Source organism: Spermophilus citellus (genome assembly GCF_964194105.1).
Source record: "Spermophilus citellus genome assembly, chromosome: 5".
In the NCBI taxonomy this organism is placed as follows: domain Eukaryota; kingdom Metazoa; phylum Chordata; class Mammalia; order Rodentia; family Sciuridae; genus Spermophilus; species Spermophilus citellus.
Window position 1 is genome coordinate 2,063,230 of NC_138186.1, and position 18,103 is coordinate 2,081,332.

At 49.2% G+C, this 18,103-nt stretch overlaps 1 protein-coding gene across 9 annotated transcripts in view; it reads right to left on the reverse strand.

Moving 5' to 3' along the window:
- CARMIL1 (capping protein regulator and myosin 1 linker 1) overlaps positions 1-18,103 on the reverse strand; it is a 244,063-nt gene that overhangs the window by 118,969 nt on the left and 106,991 nt on the right. For all 9 annotated transcript variants that reach the window (XR_014022096.1, XR_014022097.1, XR_014022098.1 and 6 more), the window contains 4 exons: positions 12,596-12,693; positions 12,194-12,264; positions 11,922-11,995; positions 2,790-2,865 (listed from right to left, as the gene is read on the reverse strand). Coding sequence is in view for 4 of the 9 variants with exons in the window: in XM_081295124.1 (XP_081151250.1) it covers positions 2,790-2,865; positions 11,922-11,995; positions 12,194-12,264; positions 12,596-12,693 (319 nt within the window). In the remaining 5 variants the exon portion in view is untranslated. The remainder of the gene's footprint in view (positions 1-2,789; positions 2,866-11,921; positions 11,996-12,193; positions 12,265-12,595; positions 12,694-18,103) is intronic.

Sequence of the window (18,103 nt, forward strand, 5' to 3'; positions counted from 1 at the left end):
AAGTTAAGGCCATAAATGAACTAGTACAAAATAATAAATATGGAACTTTAGGGCTGAAAGGAACCACGTACATTACCTGCTACAGTCATATCATCTTTAAAGACTTTCAAAACGTGCAAGGACCTGCCTGAGTTACCAAACCGAGAAAGTTGAGGCAGATGGTAATTCACCACTCTTTTAACAAATCAGGAATGTTGGACAGGAATACAACCTTCATCGCACAGTTGGATTCTTTTAAATCCTCTATTCAGATCAGGATTAGTGGCTGCTAATTTGCTTCATAAAATCAGCATTGAGCATGTAAGTCATATTTTACATGAAGTACCTTAGCACAGAAACCCTTGTATTAAATCTTAATGATCCAGGTAGTCCGTGTAACTTGAGAGAAAACCACTTATTTTTTTCTCTGCATTTCAAGTTTTAAAAAATCCAAAAAACCAACGTACTTCTTTGTGTTATCCTGTCCTTCAAATAAACTCCACGTTAAAATGTGCTCTGAGATTGCCCACCACAATACCACTGGAGAACAAAGCACCTCTTCCTTTTATTTTTGGGTGAAAAACATAAGGAATTTTCTTTTCAAGATTTGAACACCGATATCCAAAAAGATCACTTTTCATTTTAAAATATCAAATGTTGAAAATATGTGCACACATTGGTTTCTGATTAAGTCTCAGTTCCTGGGAGAGTGGTACCGGCCGCCTCCCATCCTGCGGCATGGCTTCCTCCATCCCAGGATGCCCAGGAAGCACACAGCACTGCTTGCTTTGCTTCACCAGCACCTAACAGACCTGGTGTGCTACACACTTGGGCAGCTGAAGGGCAGGGGGTGCCGGTGCCAAGGGCCTGGACACACCCCCATACCACTGAAGTGGGATGATTTCCATAAGCAGGAGGATAGCACGGTCTCTTTAGAACTCTTAGGGTCATGAGCAATTGACTTTAGCAAGCTCCTGTTCCCTTGATCCTTCGACCCTTGGGCTGAGCTCACTCCACCAACGCGCCTCTTTCCCTCCTGTAAGGTCCGCTAGTTCATTCCTGGGAACGGCCCCACCCAGCAGACAGCAAATAAGAGGCTTCTTCCCAGGTTTCTCCCGGGGGCTACCTGCTGTTCCCTGAGGGATCCCTGGCCCTGCTCCTGGCTCTCAGCTCCATCCGGGCTCAGACACTAGAGCAGCCCAGAAGATACAATTCCCACAGTCCCTACCCCACCCGAGCTCCTTTCTCGGCCTCTTTGCTGGTACAGGTGTGACAATAAGAACCACAGCTATGAAATGCCTGTAACCCACCAGGGACTGGGTACAAGTTCTCCACCCATCACTGACTCATCTCCACAACCCGCAAATTAGTTTTGTGGCTATATTCACTCATCCATTGATTCAATGAACTTATTCTATATCCATTAACCCAATTTTTACCAAGTAGCAACCACGAGCCGTGCACTTGAGAAACACAGGGTAGAGAGGAGCAAGACATGAGCTGGAGCCCGCTCGCAGTCATAGGTAAGCAGGAAGCTGGGGCAACTTCTCCAAGGTCACACAGGCTGCTGAAGAGTTAACTGAGACTCGGATTCTGATGCCAGGCCACACTTTTGTCCTAAGGCCCCAAAGGAGTTCAGCTTAAAGACTCACACCTGCCCCAATCCTGGTAAATTCAGGGAATCAAGTGGCCCCCTAGTAACCAATCTCCACCCCCCTCTTCTGTAGATCCACATTTCAATTCAAAACCTATCTTTTCATTATGAAAATCCTAAACCTCCAGGTTCTATGGCCTCTGAAATCTGGAGGCGTTGAAATGGGAGCCTACAATGAAACAATATCTAAATTATTTCTCATTGTAAACTGAGGCACCAGGAAGCTGCCTGGTATCTGTCCATAAACTACCTAAACGTGCAGGATCCCCAACCGAGCATCCTGTTCCCACAGGAAAACAGACAAATATTTCTCTCCCCATCTCCTGTGAAAACTAACAAGATTTCACTCCAATTTCATTCTGCTTACATGTAAATTTGCCAGAAAGGGCATATAGACCAACTCTACCTCTTCATAGTTCCTGAAATCCTTTTGTTTGTTTGTTTGGTGGGGGGCGGGGAGTACCAGGGATTGAACCCAGGGGCACTTGACCACTGAGCCTCATCCCCAGCCCTATTTCGTGTTTTATTTAGAGACAGGGTCTCACTGAGTGGCTTAGCACCTCACTTTTGTTAAGGCTGGCTTTGAACTCATGATCCTCCTCACGAGTTGCCTCAGCCTCCGAGCCACTGGGATTACAGGCATGCGCCACTGCCTCCTGAAAGTTTTTGTAAGGGCAACCTTATGTAGAGGAAATATAGAACAGGAGCATCGAATTCACTATCTGCAGCTGTGCTGATGTAACGTCAACAGTTTTTGCCGACTGAATGAGTGCGTACTGAATGCTACACTAAGTGTGTCTTTCTGTTCATGAGGAAGGACTTCTCTGAAGCATCTCCATTACAAATTTTACAAAATGGTATGCAAATCCCTTACAGGAAAATATCTACTCAAGAAATAAAATGTATGCAGTTTACCAACATGAGAGAAAAAAAATTTTTTTACACAATTACTAGATTTTTTTAAAATATTTTTCTTAGTTGTAGTTGGACACAATACCTTTATTTATTTATTTTATGCAGTGCTGAGGATCAAACCCAGCGCCTTGTGTGTCCTAGGCAAGGACTCTACCGCTGAGCCACAATCCCAGCCCCACAACTATGAGGTTTTTGAAACTCAGCTAAGTCAAGCAACATTGCCACATGTTCAGTCACTCACCAGTCTTAGATCCTTCGAAGACAGCTTGGTGAACCACTGATTGTACTCCAGAGCAGCAACGATGGGGATGAGGTCCCTGGAAGGAAGGCAGGCAGTGCATGAAGGACCCTCACAGACCAGCCCGGCCGGCCCAGGCAAGAGCCCACAGCACCCACTGCACTGAGAATTCCTGATACCCGCCAACGGAACATCCAGCCCACCCTGTTTTGGCCACTGTACAACAATCTATTCTCCACAGCATCCTCATCACGACGCATGCAGAACTCCCAGAGCTGAAGTGAACCCCCTCCGGGGACCGACCGAGTCCTACTAAAGGAAGTGAGGTGGGCAGCATTCATCTGGAGGGCATCCTCCTTCTGAAAGGAGTCATGGGTCTAATTCTGCACTGTCTTATGTCTTTAGCCTGCTCCTTCATAAATTCTCTCGCCCTCACGTACATCCCATATTCTCTGGGAGGAGGAGCTGGCAGCACAGGCGAGGACCGGCCCCTCCTGGCAGCAGGGGCTTCTCAGCGCAGAGTGACCATCTGCAACCACTTGTTGGTCTTCTCAGCTCTTGGTGGGGACCTCCTCCGTGCGGTCCAGGCGTGACCCTATCTGAAGCTCTCCACTAGGAGGGAGGCTACACTTCCCCAGCCGCAGCCTCCACGGCCTGTCCCTCCCTCACAATCCAGACGGAACCCGACAGTGCCAGCTCATCGACACCCTGCAGTGTGGCAGCCGCAGACGTCCACCAGTGCTGGGCTCGGCACGAGGATGGACATGCCACTGGGGTCACCGTGACACTGTCACAACTGGATGGGGGTCACATCTTCAAGGAGAGGCCCCAGCCAATGTCTTCACCTGAGCTGGGACATGTGGTCACCCTGCTGACATCTCTCGAGCATTCAGCTCATTCCATCTCACATTCAGTTTGTCCCTGAAGCACCGTCTCCTAGCACCTCAGACTCTGGATTCTTTGAAAACCAAGGGTCTGCTCTGGTTCTGTGGCTTCAGCGCGGCCACACGCTTCATCCTCAGCGCATGCCACGTAGCAGACACTCAGGTTTTCACTGATAGAAAAGAAGGCGGAAAGCGGGAGGGGCACTGGAAAGTGATGCTTTCTGCAACGTCACTGCCGCGTCCTTCCCGCTCACACTGCAAAACTCCCCAGGGAGGCGCCGGCTGAGGTTTCACAGATAAAGAGACACACGGGAGACGAGGTCAAAGAGACAGGAGGTGGACCTCAACCCAGATGCGAAAGCGCCACATGTGTACAGGTCACGGGACACGTTCTGCAGCGAGGAAAGGAGCACGCACAGGTGGGAGAAGAAAACCAGCAAGAGGATGAGCAGCCCTGGCGCGTCTCCTGAGCCCCGAGGAGAGACAGTGACCCGGAGGCTCAGACTCCAGGCTGCAGAGAAGCAGGACCCAGACCGAGGCATGACCCCATCCAAGGTCAGAGCTGACACCAAAAGCATCATCCTTCAGTGAAAAAAATCAATAAGTGAGACTATCAAAACCAAAAGCTAGTTGTGCAGAAGACGCTGTTAAGAAGAGGAAAAGTCAGTCCATGTGCTGAGAGAGGACATCGTGAACGACATTTCTGACAGAAGAGTCGACTCAGGGTACAGAAAGCAAGATTCTCCAAACTCAATGATGAGAATCACACACTCCAACGTTTAAAAATGAGCAAAAGATCTAACCAGACACTTTGCCAAATAATATAAATGTATAGCAAATAAGCCCATGAGAAGACAACCAGAAATAGTAGCCACTAGGAAAACATGATTCAAACCCAAAATAGGACAAGCACAGCGGCTCACGCCTGTCATCACCAAGACTCAGGAGGCTAAGGCAAGAGGATTGGAAACTGAAGGCCAGCCTCAGCAACTTAAAGAGACCCTGTCACAAAATTTAAAATAAAAAGGGCTAGAGATACGGCTTGGTAGTTAAAGGGCTTCTGGGTCCAATCCCCAGTTCCAAAAGGTAAATGGAAATAACAACAAGATACCACTTCACACTTACAGAAGGGCTAAAACCAAAATGAGCAAAAACCTGGCAAAGCAAAGGCTGACAAAGACAGGAGGGAGCAGTGGGCGCTCTCACACACGGCAGATAGCGAGACAGTGGCACATGGGCACGCGACACTGTCCCGGTGTCCCCCAATCCACTGCCTGCATGCCACTGGACCCAGAAGGCCAATGCTGGGTTTACTTGAGAGTAATGACAGTCCACACTATGCAAAGGCTCGAGGGCTCTCATTATCAAGGCTGGGTTCATAAGGTCAGAAACTACAGCAGCCGGGTCCTGCGGTGACACTGAGGGACTTCCAGTTGAGAGTACAAAGGCCATGTCAGCTCCTGCCATGGAGCTCACAGAGGAACGAGATGCCCAGCTGTAAGGAAGGCCAGCAGACCCGCCTCCCAGGGGACAGCCAGCGCTCCCCACCAGATGCAGGGATGTGGCCTCGGGGTTCTTGTTGGGGGGCCATGAAGTTTGGCAGGTTTATCCCAGCAACAGACAGCAGAGCGCTAAACACCTAGAAGTAAGGGTTGCCGACACCAAGGAAGCGCCACGGAACCTCGTCAGCAGAATGTCTGCCCTGTGGCTGGGACGCACCAGAGGACAGCTACCCCCTGTGCTGCACAGGCCAGGTGAGTCAGACCTGGGAGAAGCCCAAGGCTGGAGACCAGCCCAGGGGCTGGGACAGAGGCCAGGCAGGAGAGGGGTCCTCCCAGCGCTGACCAATCAGAACGCAGACTTCCATGGTGAAGCTACAGAGAAACACTGGGGTCACCGTGACCCCTGTCACACTGGGTGGGGGTCACGTCTTCAAGGAGAGGCCCCAGCCGACGTCTTCACCTGAGCGGGGACATCTGGTTGGATTTAGGGTGACTGGAGTCCTGGTGCACATCTGCACGATTTTCTCTAAGGAGGCATCTAAGGGAACGGCCTAGCAGCATCGTTCATGCAGACAACAGCTGAGCAAAATGTCAGATCAATAACAGACAGACAGATGGCGGAATGCCCCACATTAGAATTCAAGCCAGAACCACAAGCGACACACACGGCCAGGTAGGACCTCGGGTGCTGAACGCCGTCCACCTAGCTGGAGTGTGAGGGAATGAGAGGGCAGGAGAGTCCTTCAGCAGACACCTTGTGAAAGCCCAGGCTGCACCGAGGACTCGGGACTCTGAACACCAGGCCCCGGACAGGCCGAGCCAGCCTGGAGACCAGGCGTGGGACCCTCGGCCTGCTCAGGATGCATGGCATCCAGGAACTAGAAAGGGCCGGACGTGGCCACTGAAGCAGAAGACATCCAGCATGCCAGACAGCACCAGCCTCCCCTCTCCCAAGACGCACTCCCTGTGGCCTCTCCACACTGTGACACAGAGAGCACACAGGGAATCTGGCACAAATAGTTCAGGGGTCCTGCCAAGGAGGACCCCGATGACCTGGAGCGGCTGTGTCCACCAGGACCTCTCCCCCTCCCTGTCCTCTCCCGAGGTCGTTGCCATCCGCCTCCTCCACACGCGGGACACTCACTGACACCGACTTCCCGTAGAGGAAAGTGGTAACTGCCGTCTCCCCTGAGTCCCACTGTGAGAGCCCTCTGCTGGGGCAGCCTTGGATCTCAAGATTGGAGCTGGTAACAAGTCACCACCTCAGGGAACCTTCCCGCAAGTCCCGGCCACCCTGCCCCACAGCATTCCCTGCTCGCCCCTCGAGTCACTGCCACCCTCCTTCAACAGGGAGCAAAGGTGTTTCGAGATTCTGAGAAAAAAGTCTTCTCAAGCTCCAGGATATCATCCTTTTTTTTCTTTTTTCTTTGGTCCTGGGGATTGAACTTAGGGACACTCAATCACTGAGCCCACATCTCTAGCCCTTTAATTTTATTTAGAGACAGGTCTTGCTGAGTTGCTTAGGGACTCTGCTAAGTTGCTGAGGCTGGCTTTGAACTTGAGATGCTCCTGCCTCAGCCTCAGGAGCCTCTGGGTCATCACTTCTTAACACTACAGAGAGACGAGGCCATTAAACTCCTCTCTCACCTTTTTCTGGATAAAAATGTGTTACACTGTTTTTGTTTAATCCAGTCTCTTTGGGTTTCTAACAAACCTGGGCTCCTCATTCCTTTCTAACACTGGATTCCTCATTCCTTGACACATCTGAATAAGCTAACCCTCCCCTTAAAACTCTAAAAACCGAGTGCTTCTCTTACCTCTCTCCAGAGACAAGTCACCACAAAACCAACAATATGAGAGCAACCTAGGAAGGTCCAGAAACCCGTCCCTGGAAAGCCAAAATTTTCTCTAATGCAAGAAGTCAGTAACTTAAATTCCTTTTCTTTAAAGTAAGAGAATTCATTACTTTATATAGTTGTTTGTTGTAAAAGAGGGCAAGCCTTTTGGGATATGGAAAATAGCTGCAACTCCTTCAAACACTTTTATGAACCACCACAAAGTGCTCTGAGGTCCACATCGTCTTCACAAGGACCCCAGCAGGAGCCGTGAACACTGGGGAGCAAGGAAGGTTCCCGAGGCTCAGAGCTGCGGTCATCTGCACGCGCCACAGGGGTGTACAGACAGGGCCAGGCGTCGGCAGGCCCGGGAGACGCACTAGCCTCTTGCGGGACATTTTGTCAGCGCCTCCTGCCCACTGAGCTGCTTTCCTTAGCATCACAATCTTACCTCCTCTACAGGAACCCAGGACGGTTTTACCTGCAGGTTTTCAGATCAAAGACTTGGAAACCCCTCTCGTCACATTTAACCATCCGTTTGTTTGCTGATTTCAAAGCCAATACTAACAAGTATTCTGAAGCCTGAAGCGACATCTCAAATAACTATTGTACTCTATTACTTTAAATATCAAAAATAGACGAGTAAGCCAGGTGTGTGGCACTTGCCTATCATCCCAGCTACTTGGAAAGCTGAGAAAAGACTGATGAAGTCCAGGAGTTCAGGTTGACCTGAGCCACACAGCAAGACCTTGGCTCTTAAAGCATTTTTTCATTAAAAAATAAATGACTAATATATGGGGACTATTTAAAAAGTTAAAATACAAAAATCAAGGAAGCTGGCAGGAGATTCAGGCTCCAGCCCTCTCACCAGCCTGGGACACTCTCGGTTCTGGACACGCTACTGAACCAGCAGTTCGGACCTCGTCTGCAGGTGTGTGGGAGCTCAGAGGAACTTCACCGTCCAGTGATCAGTCTCAGGCCAAATCTCCCTCGCTCCCTTACCCCTGCCTGCCATCTCTCTAGAATTTAAAGAGGACAGTGATTTTGAAGAGTGTGTCAGACACCAGGAAAGCGTGAAAGAACAAGAATAGTGGGCGGGTTTGAAAGAGGCCTACCCGGCTGCAGTCCACAATCTGGGTAACACACACACACACACACACACACACACACACACACACACACACACAGGCAGCACCGTCCACGGAGCAGGACGGCTTTCAGCATATCCACATCCCAAGGAGAGAAGACCCCTAACAAACCCCACAAACACTAGAAGGGTCAAAGGAGGCGTTCCGGCAGGAGCGGATCCCCGCAGCACTTCTTGCACACACACCAGGGCACCGCACTCTCGGGGAAAGGCTGCTGGTCCCTGAGCCGCGGCGGCACTGCCTGGCAGGCACGTCTGTCCGGTAAGTCTTTCAGAGCATAGTCTCCCGTGTCCAGTGATAGTGATATCTAGATTGAAAACTGGAGTCGGAAAGCTTTCCAAAGTTAACAGTGTTTCAACTTGGCTCTGCCTCCTGGCATGCTGTTTGTGCAGAGGTGCATTCTTAGTATTGCCAACTCCATAGTAGGACCAACCATGCAGACCCTGTGAAGGAGGTGACTGCCTGCAGCAGCCCATGGACAGTCTTGGGGATCAAGAGGAGAGGCCTCTGGAGGCTTCGACCACACGCTCCTAACAGCACAGTACTTCCAGTACGCCCGTGTGTTTGCACGTGTGTTCACCCGGGAGACACGTGTGTCCCGTACTGTTAGGCCCAGAGTAACACTCACATAAGGACCAGTAAGAAAAAACACCCCAAAGACACGCTCTGGTGTTGGCTCCACATGCCCCAGGGTGTCATCTTGTGCCCCACAGGGTCCACCTCACCCAGACTGGCAGCCAGTCACCCAGACACAGGGAAACTGGGAAATGGCCAGAAGCCAAGGCTATTCACACCTGGCTCACACCCCAAACACCACCTCTTCCTTCTTAAACAAGAGCAAGAACAAATGGAGCCCAGACTAGAAAAGAATTCCACCAGTGCCCTGAGGACAAGCCAGGTGTCACCCAGCCTTGGAACTCCTTCCTGGAGGTATCTTGCTCAAGCATGTCACCTTGGGGCCGAGTTGTGGCTCAGTGCCTGGCACATGTGAGGCACCGGGTCTGACACTCGGCACCACATTAAAAAAATAGAGTTATTTCCATCTACAACTAAGAAAATATTTTTAAAAAGAGTGTCACCTTGATGCGGAAGCAACAGCCAACACAAAGGCCTGAGTCTGCACACAGGGCTCTGGGAAGCCAAGTTCAGCCCAGTGATGCATGTCGCTGGGGCCTCCGAGCGCGATGGGATTAGCGCCTCTTAGAACCTTCCTGGAACAAGAGCAATCGAATCGTTGAAAGCTGCAAGCTCTCACCATGACCTCTGCCCTCATCACTCCCTGTCACTCCAACGACAGCATAATGGCACTTTAAACCCTGCAGCTCACAGACCTTGGAGCCATCACGAGGATTGTGTCGCTAAGCCGATTCCAATCTGCGCCTCTGTTGGCCCACTGACTCCTAAACCAGAAAATCACAAGCACACACTTACACAGAATTCTGAACCACAGAAAAAAGAACGGAGTGGACACTTCCTAGTTCTGAATTATGTTACTTTCCTAAAGACGGACAGGATGACTCTGGTATGACCACTGTCACCCTCACATCTGGATGCTTGAGAAGGGAGAAGGGGCACAGGGGGCTGAGATGCAGGAAATCAAATTCCACGCATGCATGACTTCGTGACGATGAACCTATCACTTATGACTAGAATGCTCTAATAATAATAACAAAAAGGATGTTTTCCAACACTCAATCTAGAATTTCAGTGACAGAAAAGTCCTTCTAACTCTTCAAGCAAGAAAAGTAGACAATTTTGGTCTTTTCTGTTAATTCGGTGTTTACAGAAAATGGAAAATTCTCTGGTTGCAGAGTCAGAAAACACACCTGCTAGAAACTAGAGCTTCCTGATTTCAGACACCACGCAGTGCCCCTGGTGATTACGTTCAGTGACGTCTTTACACAGTTTCCCTTTGCTGGCAAGTGACCGGATTAATCACGGAGGATGAGCAGAAAGCACAGCACTGACACCGCCTGGCACCACCTGGGCACAGGAAATCCTCAGGGAACAGCACGCAAAGTGAGGGCAAGCCCCGCAGGCTACCTGCAGCACCTGCCCCTCCTGTGCGCCAGGTGACCCCCTGCACAGTCCATGGAGTCCTGGGGGACCCCAAGACCCACCCAGGGGTTCGCTCTAAAATGTAAGACGCAAACTGCTCACTCCAAGTCAGTCACCAGAGAGTACTATCGCCTCTCCCAACAGGGAGCAAAATCTAGAATTTGGGAAACGTACATTGCCGCTGTGAGCTTGACCGTTGCAGCACTTACACTTTTTCCAGAGTTAGTGGTGATATTTAACAAACACTGCTTTTCTCCCCTTTGAAAGGTACGCACAGCCCAGTGAACCAATCTTTCTAAAGGACCAATGCACAGTGCTACAAAACCACATGCATATGGGTGAGACCCACTCAAAGAATCAATACCTGACGCTGGAGGCTTCCGTTCCATCTACTCCCCAGGCAACTCTTGTTTTAATGGGAAATGCTTTCAGAGTAGAACATTTTCCCTTTTTCTTTCTCAGTTCACTTTTTTATGAGCTCCATAGGAAACATCTGGCCTAAATTTGAGTAAGAAGTCTCCCTCCTATGAAAAGGAGAACAGTCCTAAGCAGGAGAAAATTGCCTGTTCCAAGAAAGGAAGTGAATCCAACCTTGAGACCCAGAGGCTGGAGGCCTGACCACACGCCGCCAACAGGCCACGCCTGCTCCTCGGTCCTCCACAGAGCAGGCTGTGCACAGAGGCGGTGAGCCCACAAAGTCCACACCTTCCACCCCCACCTCAGGGCAGAACGTGCCAGGGAGCCCTCTGCAACTCTGCATTTCCTGATAGGTAGATAGACAATCGATCTCCAATGATATTCTCCTAGTCAAGATAGTGGTGCTAAGAAACCCAACCAAAATCGATTCCCTGGGACACTGCAGTTGTCCAAATGACAGAAAAGGTATAGCTGCGCTCCCAAATATCCTCAATTCCAAACAGAGAAGAGATACAGCCTGCGTGTGCAGGGGGTGCCCACATCAGGACTGCCCATGTCCACCTAAGTAAGCAGCAGATACCGAGGACTGAAGAGATGGGTGGGCCAGGATGAGGCACCTGGACAGGCATTCTGGAGGAGAGCCAAAGAGGCTTTGTCAGTCAGAAAAACCGACTGGACAGGTCTGCCTTCCCAGAGAGAAAAGGGAACCAAATAAGATTTTCTCTGGGACCTGGGAACCCAGGAGTCACAGACCTCCATATATTCAACCAACAACAGGGAAACCAGAAAGTCTCCCAAATGATTTAGAACAGGTTCACAGATTCACTATTCAATTCCCAAGTCAGATATTGGCAAACAGATCTGCACCAACACATGCACAGGTACCCAACCGACAGGTCTCCAATGCATGTGGAAGGCCTTTGTTAGGATTTTAGGACAGAACTTCATCCGAGAAATCAAAGGGTAAGGAGGTAAAACATACAGAGTAGATCAAATTGACTTTTGTAAGGTAGTATAAGAACCAGGAATTGTACCTCTTTCGTGGTGAAAGAGCACATTTCCTAAACATGAGTTCAGTTTGGTACATACATGCACCTCCACAAACCGTACACGGTGACAAACATGTTTGAAACTAGTACTTGAAGGGGAAAATCCAGAGAGTCCCAGATTCTTCTGATTCCCCTTACACAAGGACTCTCTGGGGATCATGCATGTCCCTAAATGCCAAAAAAGAGCTCCGGCTCTGAAAATCAATTTAGGAAGAGGAAAAAAGAAAAAAGAACGGGCATACCTGTGGTCCAGATGACTGAAGTCTTGTAAATTCAACTCCCTGGTGTCTTGTGTCAGGTAAATCGTATCCACATCCTATGAGATTCCAATCAGGCACATTGTTAATCCACGTAGACATCAAAGAAGCAGGACAGACTCAGAGTCAGACAATGACATAGGCAGACTTTATGTAATTCAAGGAAGGAAGATTTTAAGCAAAAAAAAAAAAAAAAAGAGTGGTGGGAAAAGAGAAAGAAGCTAGGGGTGTGTGCACACGTAGGCAGAAGCACCTACCCACTGTACTTCTTCCCTGTAGGAAAATCCCAGCCAGTCACACACGCAGGCGTACATCTGAGAAAAACCACCTGAATGTGAGACAGAAGCGTTACAATGTTGACAGGTTTCAGCAAAATGATTTTTAAGTTAAATTTTACAAGCTGAAGTATGGCCGCTGTTGACGGTGCTGACTGTCCTCTCCACTGGGGGAACCAGCAGACCTCCCTGTTCTATAGTGAGCACACAGCGGGACGCCATGCAGCCTAAGTACAGGACTCCTGTCCACCAAACTGAAGTCTGGGCGGTGCTGATTACACCTTAAGCTAATTGTACCTTTACGGTAGCAAGCCAGGAATAGACCGACTTCCCCGCCAGGACGTCCACCCACCGCTACGTCCTGGTTTTAAAATCCACGCTCACCACAGGGGCCCTGCTCTGCCACAGTCTGGCTGTCCCACAGGGCCTGGAGACTGGCCAGGCGTTCAGATGGCTCCATGGAGACCTTCTTCATGATTCTCCTGCAAAATCATCAACAGATTTCAAAAATCAACTTTTTGAAATAGCATATAGACACTGACTTTGTATATGCTTTTCTTTTTTAAGTCAAGGTAGATATAAATTCATTTGTGACAAATATAATTCCATTATTTGAACACTAGGAAGTGGACATTTACTTTGTTTTTACTTATTCTTTTTAGTTACACATGACAGCAGAATCCAATTTGACATACAAGCACGGGATGTATCATACTTATACAAGCACGGATGTATCTCATTCTTGTGATGTAGAGATGGCGGATTCACTGGGTTGTTTTCATATGTGCACATGGTAAGATTATGACAGGTCCATTCCACTGTCTTTCCTTTTCCTATTCCCCATTCGTTCCCTCCATCCCCCATTATCTAATCTACTGAACTTCTACTCTTCCCTTCAAATCCATCCCCCTTATTGAGCGTTAGCTCCTAAAAGTCAGAGAAAACATTTGAACTTTGGCTTTTGGGGATTGGCTTATTTCACTTAGCATGATAGTCTCCAGATCCATCCATTTGATGGCAAATGTCATAAAGTCATTCTGCTTTAAGGCTGAATAATATTCCATTTTGTATACATACCACATTTTCTTTGTCCATTCATCTGTTGAAGGGCACCTAGGTTGGTTCCATAGCTTGGCTATTATGACTTGTCCTACCATAAACATTGATGTGGCACTGTCACTATACTATGCCGATTTTGATCTTTGGGATATACACTAAGGAGTGGAATACCTGAGTCATATGGCGGTTCCATTCCTAGTTTTTTGAGGAATCTCCATACCACCTTCCAGAGTGGTTGCACTAATTTTCAGTTCCACCAACAATGTAAGAGAGCACCCAGGTCTTCAACAAAATTTATTATCATTTATATTCTTGATAATCACCATTCTCAGTGTGTTTTTAATTTGTGTTTCTCAAATGCTAGAAACGTGGAGCATTTTTTCCTATATTTGTTGACCCTTCATGTTTCTTCCTCTCTGAAGTGTCTGTTCAGTTCCTTTGCCCATTTTTTTTTAAAGTTTTCTGAGTTCTTTTCTTTATATATCCTGAAAATTACCCTGAAGTGCAGGTAGTAAAGATCTCCCATTCTGCTGGCTCCCTATTATGCTCTTGATTATTTTTTAGTATGACACCATCCCATTTACTGATGCTCGATTTTACTTCTTGCACTTCAGGAGTCTTAGTGAGGAACTGGGTTCCTAAGCTGACATGTGGGAGAGCTGGGTCTACATTTTCTTCTAGTATGTGCAGGGTTTCTGCTCTAATACCTAGGTCCTTGATCCAGGAAGCGGAAATTTATAAGAACTTAACTTCATCTCTTTAACTTCTCTTTGTAAACTAAATATTTAAAAGTGTAAGTAGTTGTCGGGAGTCATCACGGGCTGTGTGTGGACTACATTGGCACCGCGGCCTAGTGAATAGGAAAATCTGGTGCCGGGGAACTTCCAGTGGACATTTCCTCTGGCTGACTGCTCAGACACATGGTGAGCCCTATTCAAGCTCTGCCCCAAGTCCCACACAGCACCAGAGATGGGGTGGCCTGCTGCAGCCACACAGCCTCTCAGAAAGGGGTGTGACCTGCCAAGACGCCAATCAACCTGCTGAGTGCAAGACACCATGAAGCAAGACTCCACCCCTGAAATCTCACCCCTGACTTTGATGGACCCATTAAACAAACCACGGGAATCATGTTCTAATTGTCCAGCTCCAGTCCTGTGTGGGCTGGATTTACCAGGCGCTCCAGGCTCCCTTTAAAACTGTCTTTTCAGACTCAATCTTTTGTTCTTCACTAATTATTCTAGACTTTAATTTCTTGGGTGGCTCACACCCTCCTGAGCAGGAAGAAGAACCCCCCTAGCAAGGCGCTGGATGCCTTTCCATGAGTAGTCTTTACACTGCTGCTTCATTGTTTATTCTGTAGGAGTTTGTTAGAATAGTCAGACAGCAGTGTGTGCTGGGGCTGGGGCTCAGTGGCAGAGCGCTTGCCTGGCATGTGGGAGGCACGGGTTCGATCCTCAGCACCGCATAAAAAGTAAATTAATAAACAAAGATATTGTGTAACCCTCTGCAACTAAAAAAAAAGTTTAAAAAATAGTTGAGTTCTACTTAATGAACTGAATTATTTGATGATGTTTATACAGGTCAAATTACTAATTGTCAAAGAGCTCAAATACAAGTCTCCTCCTAAGTCCTCCCCTAGCACCCTGGACCAGTGCTCACCAGGAAACTCATCATTCCATATTCGGATGGCTCTTCCTTTCCCCTCTCTTCCCCCGACATGACACTGATTCTGCTGGGACTGGGCAGGTCAGTCCCTCCCACCCCCCTCCTCCTGCAGCTCCCAGCCTCACAGGGAGAGGCGGACAGAGCAGGGGTTAGGAACACAGCTGGCCACCCCATGGTGCACTCTTCACAGCGCTGACAAGCCACAGCGCTCACCCCCAGGCTCGAGACAGAAGACGCTTAGGAAGGTATCAGAACACCTGGGGCAGGTGGGGCCTCCACCAAGGCCGGGCAACCTGACCACTAGGTGGGAGCTGTCCTTCCCAATGAGAGGACATCGCAGAGCCTGGAACGCTGGATATCACGCAAAGAAACAGCTGAGCTGTGGGACCCAGGCCCAGGTCCGACGCTGAGTGGCCGGGACATGCTGAGCTGGACCTTCGTCTATCTTGACTTCTCTTCCAAGACACGAGCTTTGCTTCAGAGACCCGAAGGGTGCGTGGCCACCAGGACACACAAGGGGCAGAAGAGCTCCACAGAAGCAGGAAGAGACCAAGGCAACCATCTAAACAGGTAGCCAGTGGGCCTGAGAATGGCTGGGGTACGGCCTGACCATGTCCCCAGAGTTCACTGCTGGACGCTCGGGACCCAGCGGGGATGTTGCCGAGTTGGTGGAACCGTTATGAGGTGGGCCTCGTGCAGTTGGGTCACACGGGCACCGCCTGGGGGGCATTAACGCAGATTTTACAGAGTGAATCAGTTCTCACGAGGGTGGGTTGTTTCAAAGCAAGGCCACTCCACGCACTTGGCCCCTTCTGCACAAGCTGTTTCCCTCCCTGCCGTGTTGTGACACAGCTGGGGGAGCCCACCTGAGAACAAACAGGTGAGGACGTGCAACAGTGGACTTTCAGCCTCCAAACCACGAGAAAAATAAACCTCTTTTCTTTATAAAGTACGCATGCAGCCTACAATATTTTGTTACAGCAACGGAAAACAGACTGAGCTAGTGGGAGTCTGGGGTTATAGGGAATCATCAAATATGCAGCTTTGGAAAACAAAGCTTCAGGCCAAAGCAACCGTGGACTCACAGGCTGGGGGGCGGGGGGCGGGGCGGTAAAGGGAGATCAAAGGGAGAGAAGAGGGAGAGGGAGGGCAGAGGCAGCTCTGCAGAGGATGTGGCACCACCCTGAGTCATCTGCCTGAGGGACTGCGAGTCGCTCTGCTTTCCAACAGTTGTCATCTTGCGTTTTTTGCTGAGATTTCAGGAGTAAAAGGAGTCCCGCAAAACACTCGCATTATCTCCATAAGCAACCAAGAATGAACTTCAGCAGCTGGGAACGGGCTCATGCGTGTTCTAGCCCCAGGCTCAGCAGCTGGGAACGGGCTCATGCGTGTTCTAGCCCCAGGCTCAGGGACCAGTGAGAGGAAACCCTTCTGCACAACCTGTTCTCTGCTTGTGGGTATGCGCAGGGGCTCACACTCACGGGGAAGAGTGTCAGATGTAAGAATGGGTGGTAAAGCCAAACCCCAGGGTGCGGGAGAGGCCGTCAGTGTCCCACAGGGTGCCACAGGGCTGAGTCAGCAACGTTTGCATTCCACACACTTAATTTACACAAGACTCGGAAAACAGTCACATCTGGCAAAAAACAGCAAACTAGGTAACAGGATCGGCTCTTCATGCAAATCTCAGGATGAGCCATTGCCCTGGAGAATCTCTTCACATTACCTGAGCCCACTTAGCAACTGACTTCAACCTCAATGCCAGCCTTCATCCTGGGCAGGAAGGGACCGTCCCCACAGAGCACAGCCCTGATGACCCAGCGCTTCACACAGAGGGAAGGCTGGGGGCTGCACGCTGGAGCCGTTTCTCCCTCACGCCCATCGAGCATCTCAGCATAACCCACGTTCTCATGCCTCCGTCAACTTTCGGCTTCATAAAGGGATCTGCATTGTCATTTTTATTGCTGCTGTAAAGAAGCGTCGTTCCAATACACCAACACGAACCCTCAGCCCATTTTCAGAGGTCTCACATGAAAGAATAACAAGCACATGCCCAAAGAAGAAGAAGAAATCACGTGGTTACCAGCTGGAGGACATGAACCACATCTAACCAGATGTGAAACGACATCACAGAAATGCACCTGACTCCAGGTAATTTTAAAAATCATAACTAGCAGAGAAATTCGCCAGAGGTACGTGATCTCCTTCCCTCCCACGTAGGCTGCAGTCCAGCACCTCTAAGGACGGGCTGCTACAAGAACAGGTGCCTCAAAAGGTAAATTCAAACCATAACTATGGCCGTCATTTGAGTCGAAGCTTCCAAACCCTTCACGAGCTCCCTAGTGCCAAACCTCGAGGCTTTGCCTCACAGATCTCTACAGCTGAAGCTCACTCTCAACTCACAGAAGGACCTGCAGGTGACCCTGCACCTGCCACCCACTCCCTCCCAGCCTCAGCCTCCAGCCTCCGCAGCTAACCATAGCACCTTCCAGGGCCCTCACACAGGGGGAAGCCCTCCTCTAAACAGAAGCCAAATGTCATCTGCTTGCCTCTGGGGGAACAGGGCTTTCCTCTGGAGGGTGCCGATTCACACTCCTCCCTCTATTATTTGTCCAAGGTTTACTCTTCTATGATGCCTGAGGAGCTTCTTGAATCGACATTTTCTAAGTTAATGTACTAATGACTTCATTAAATGTTTTAAAATAAATCTAGCTTCATTTTCAAAAGAACAGGGTTCTTTGATATTAAAAAGCTGCTGTAAGCACCCCTGCGCCCAGCCCACAGTCCCCGAGGGGGGCCTCCTGCGCTGGGCACAGAATGACCAGCAGCTGGGCCAGAAGCATGGCCCAGTGGCCTGCTCAGGGCTGGGTTTCAGTTCAATTCATGATTTATTCTTTAAATCTTCTCTATATCCCGAAATAACCTTTTCCTATTTGACAAAGATAAAAAAGTCATTTTGGAAGGGAGAGAGGGAAGAAAAAATAAACATCTTAATATGTATCTGTAGAGCTGAGCTGAGGAGGAAAATACTCCTGTGAATATGCATTTAAAGGACATTCTTCATTCTCTCCTTACCAGCATTCTCTTGATGGACAGAGGGCCGATTCTATTTTGCAGCTATTTTTCATTTTTTATGTGTTTGATTCTGATCCTGGACACTGTTTTCAGAGT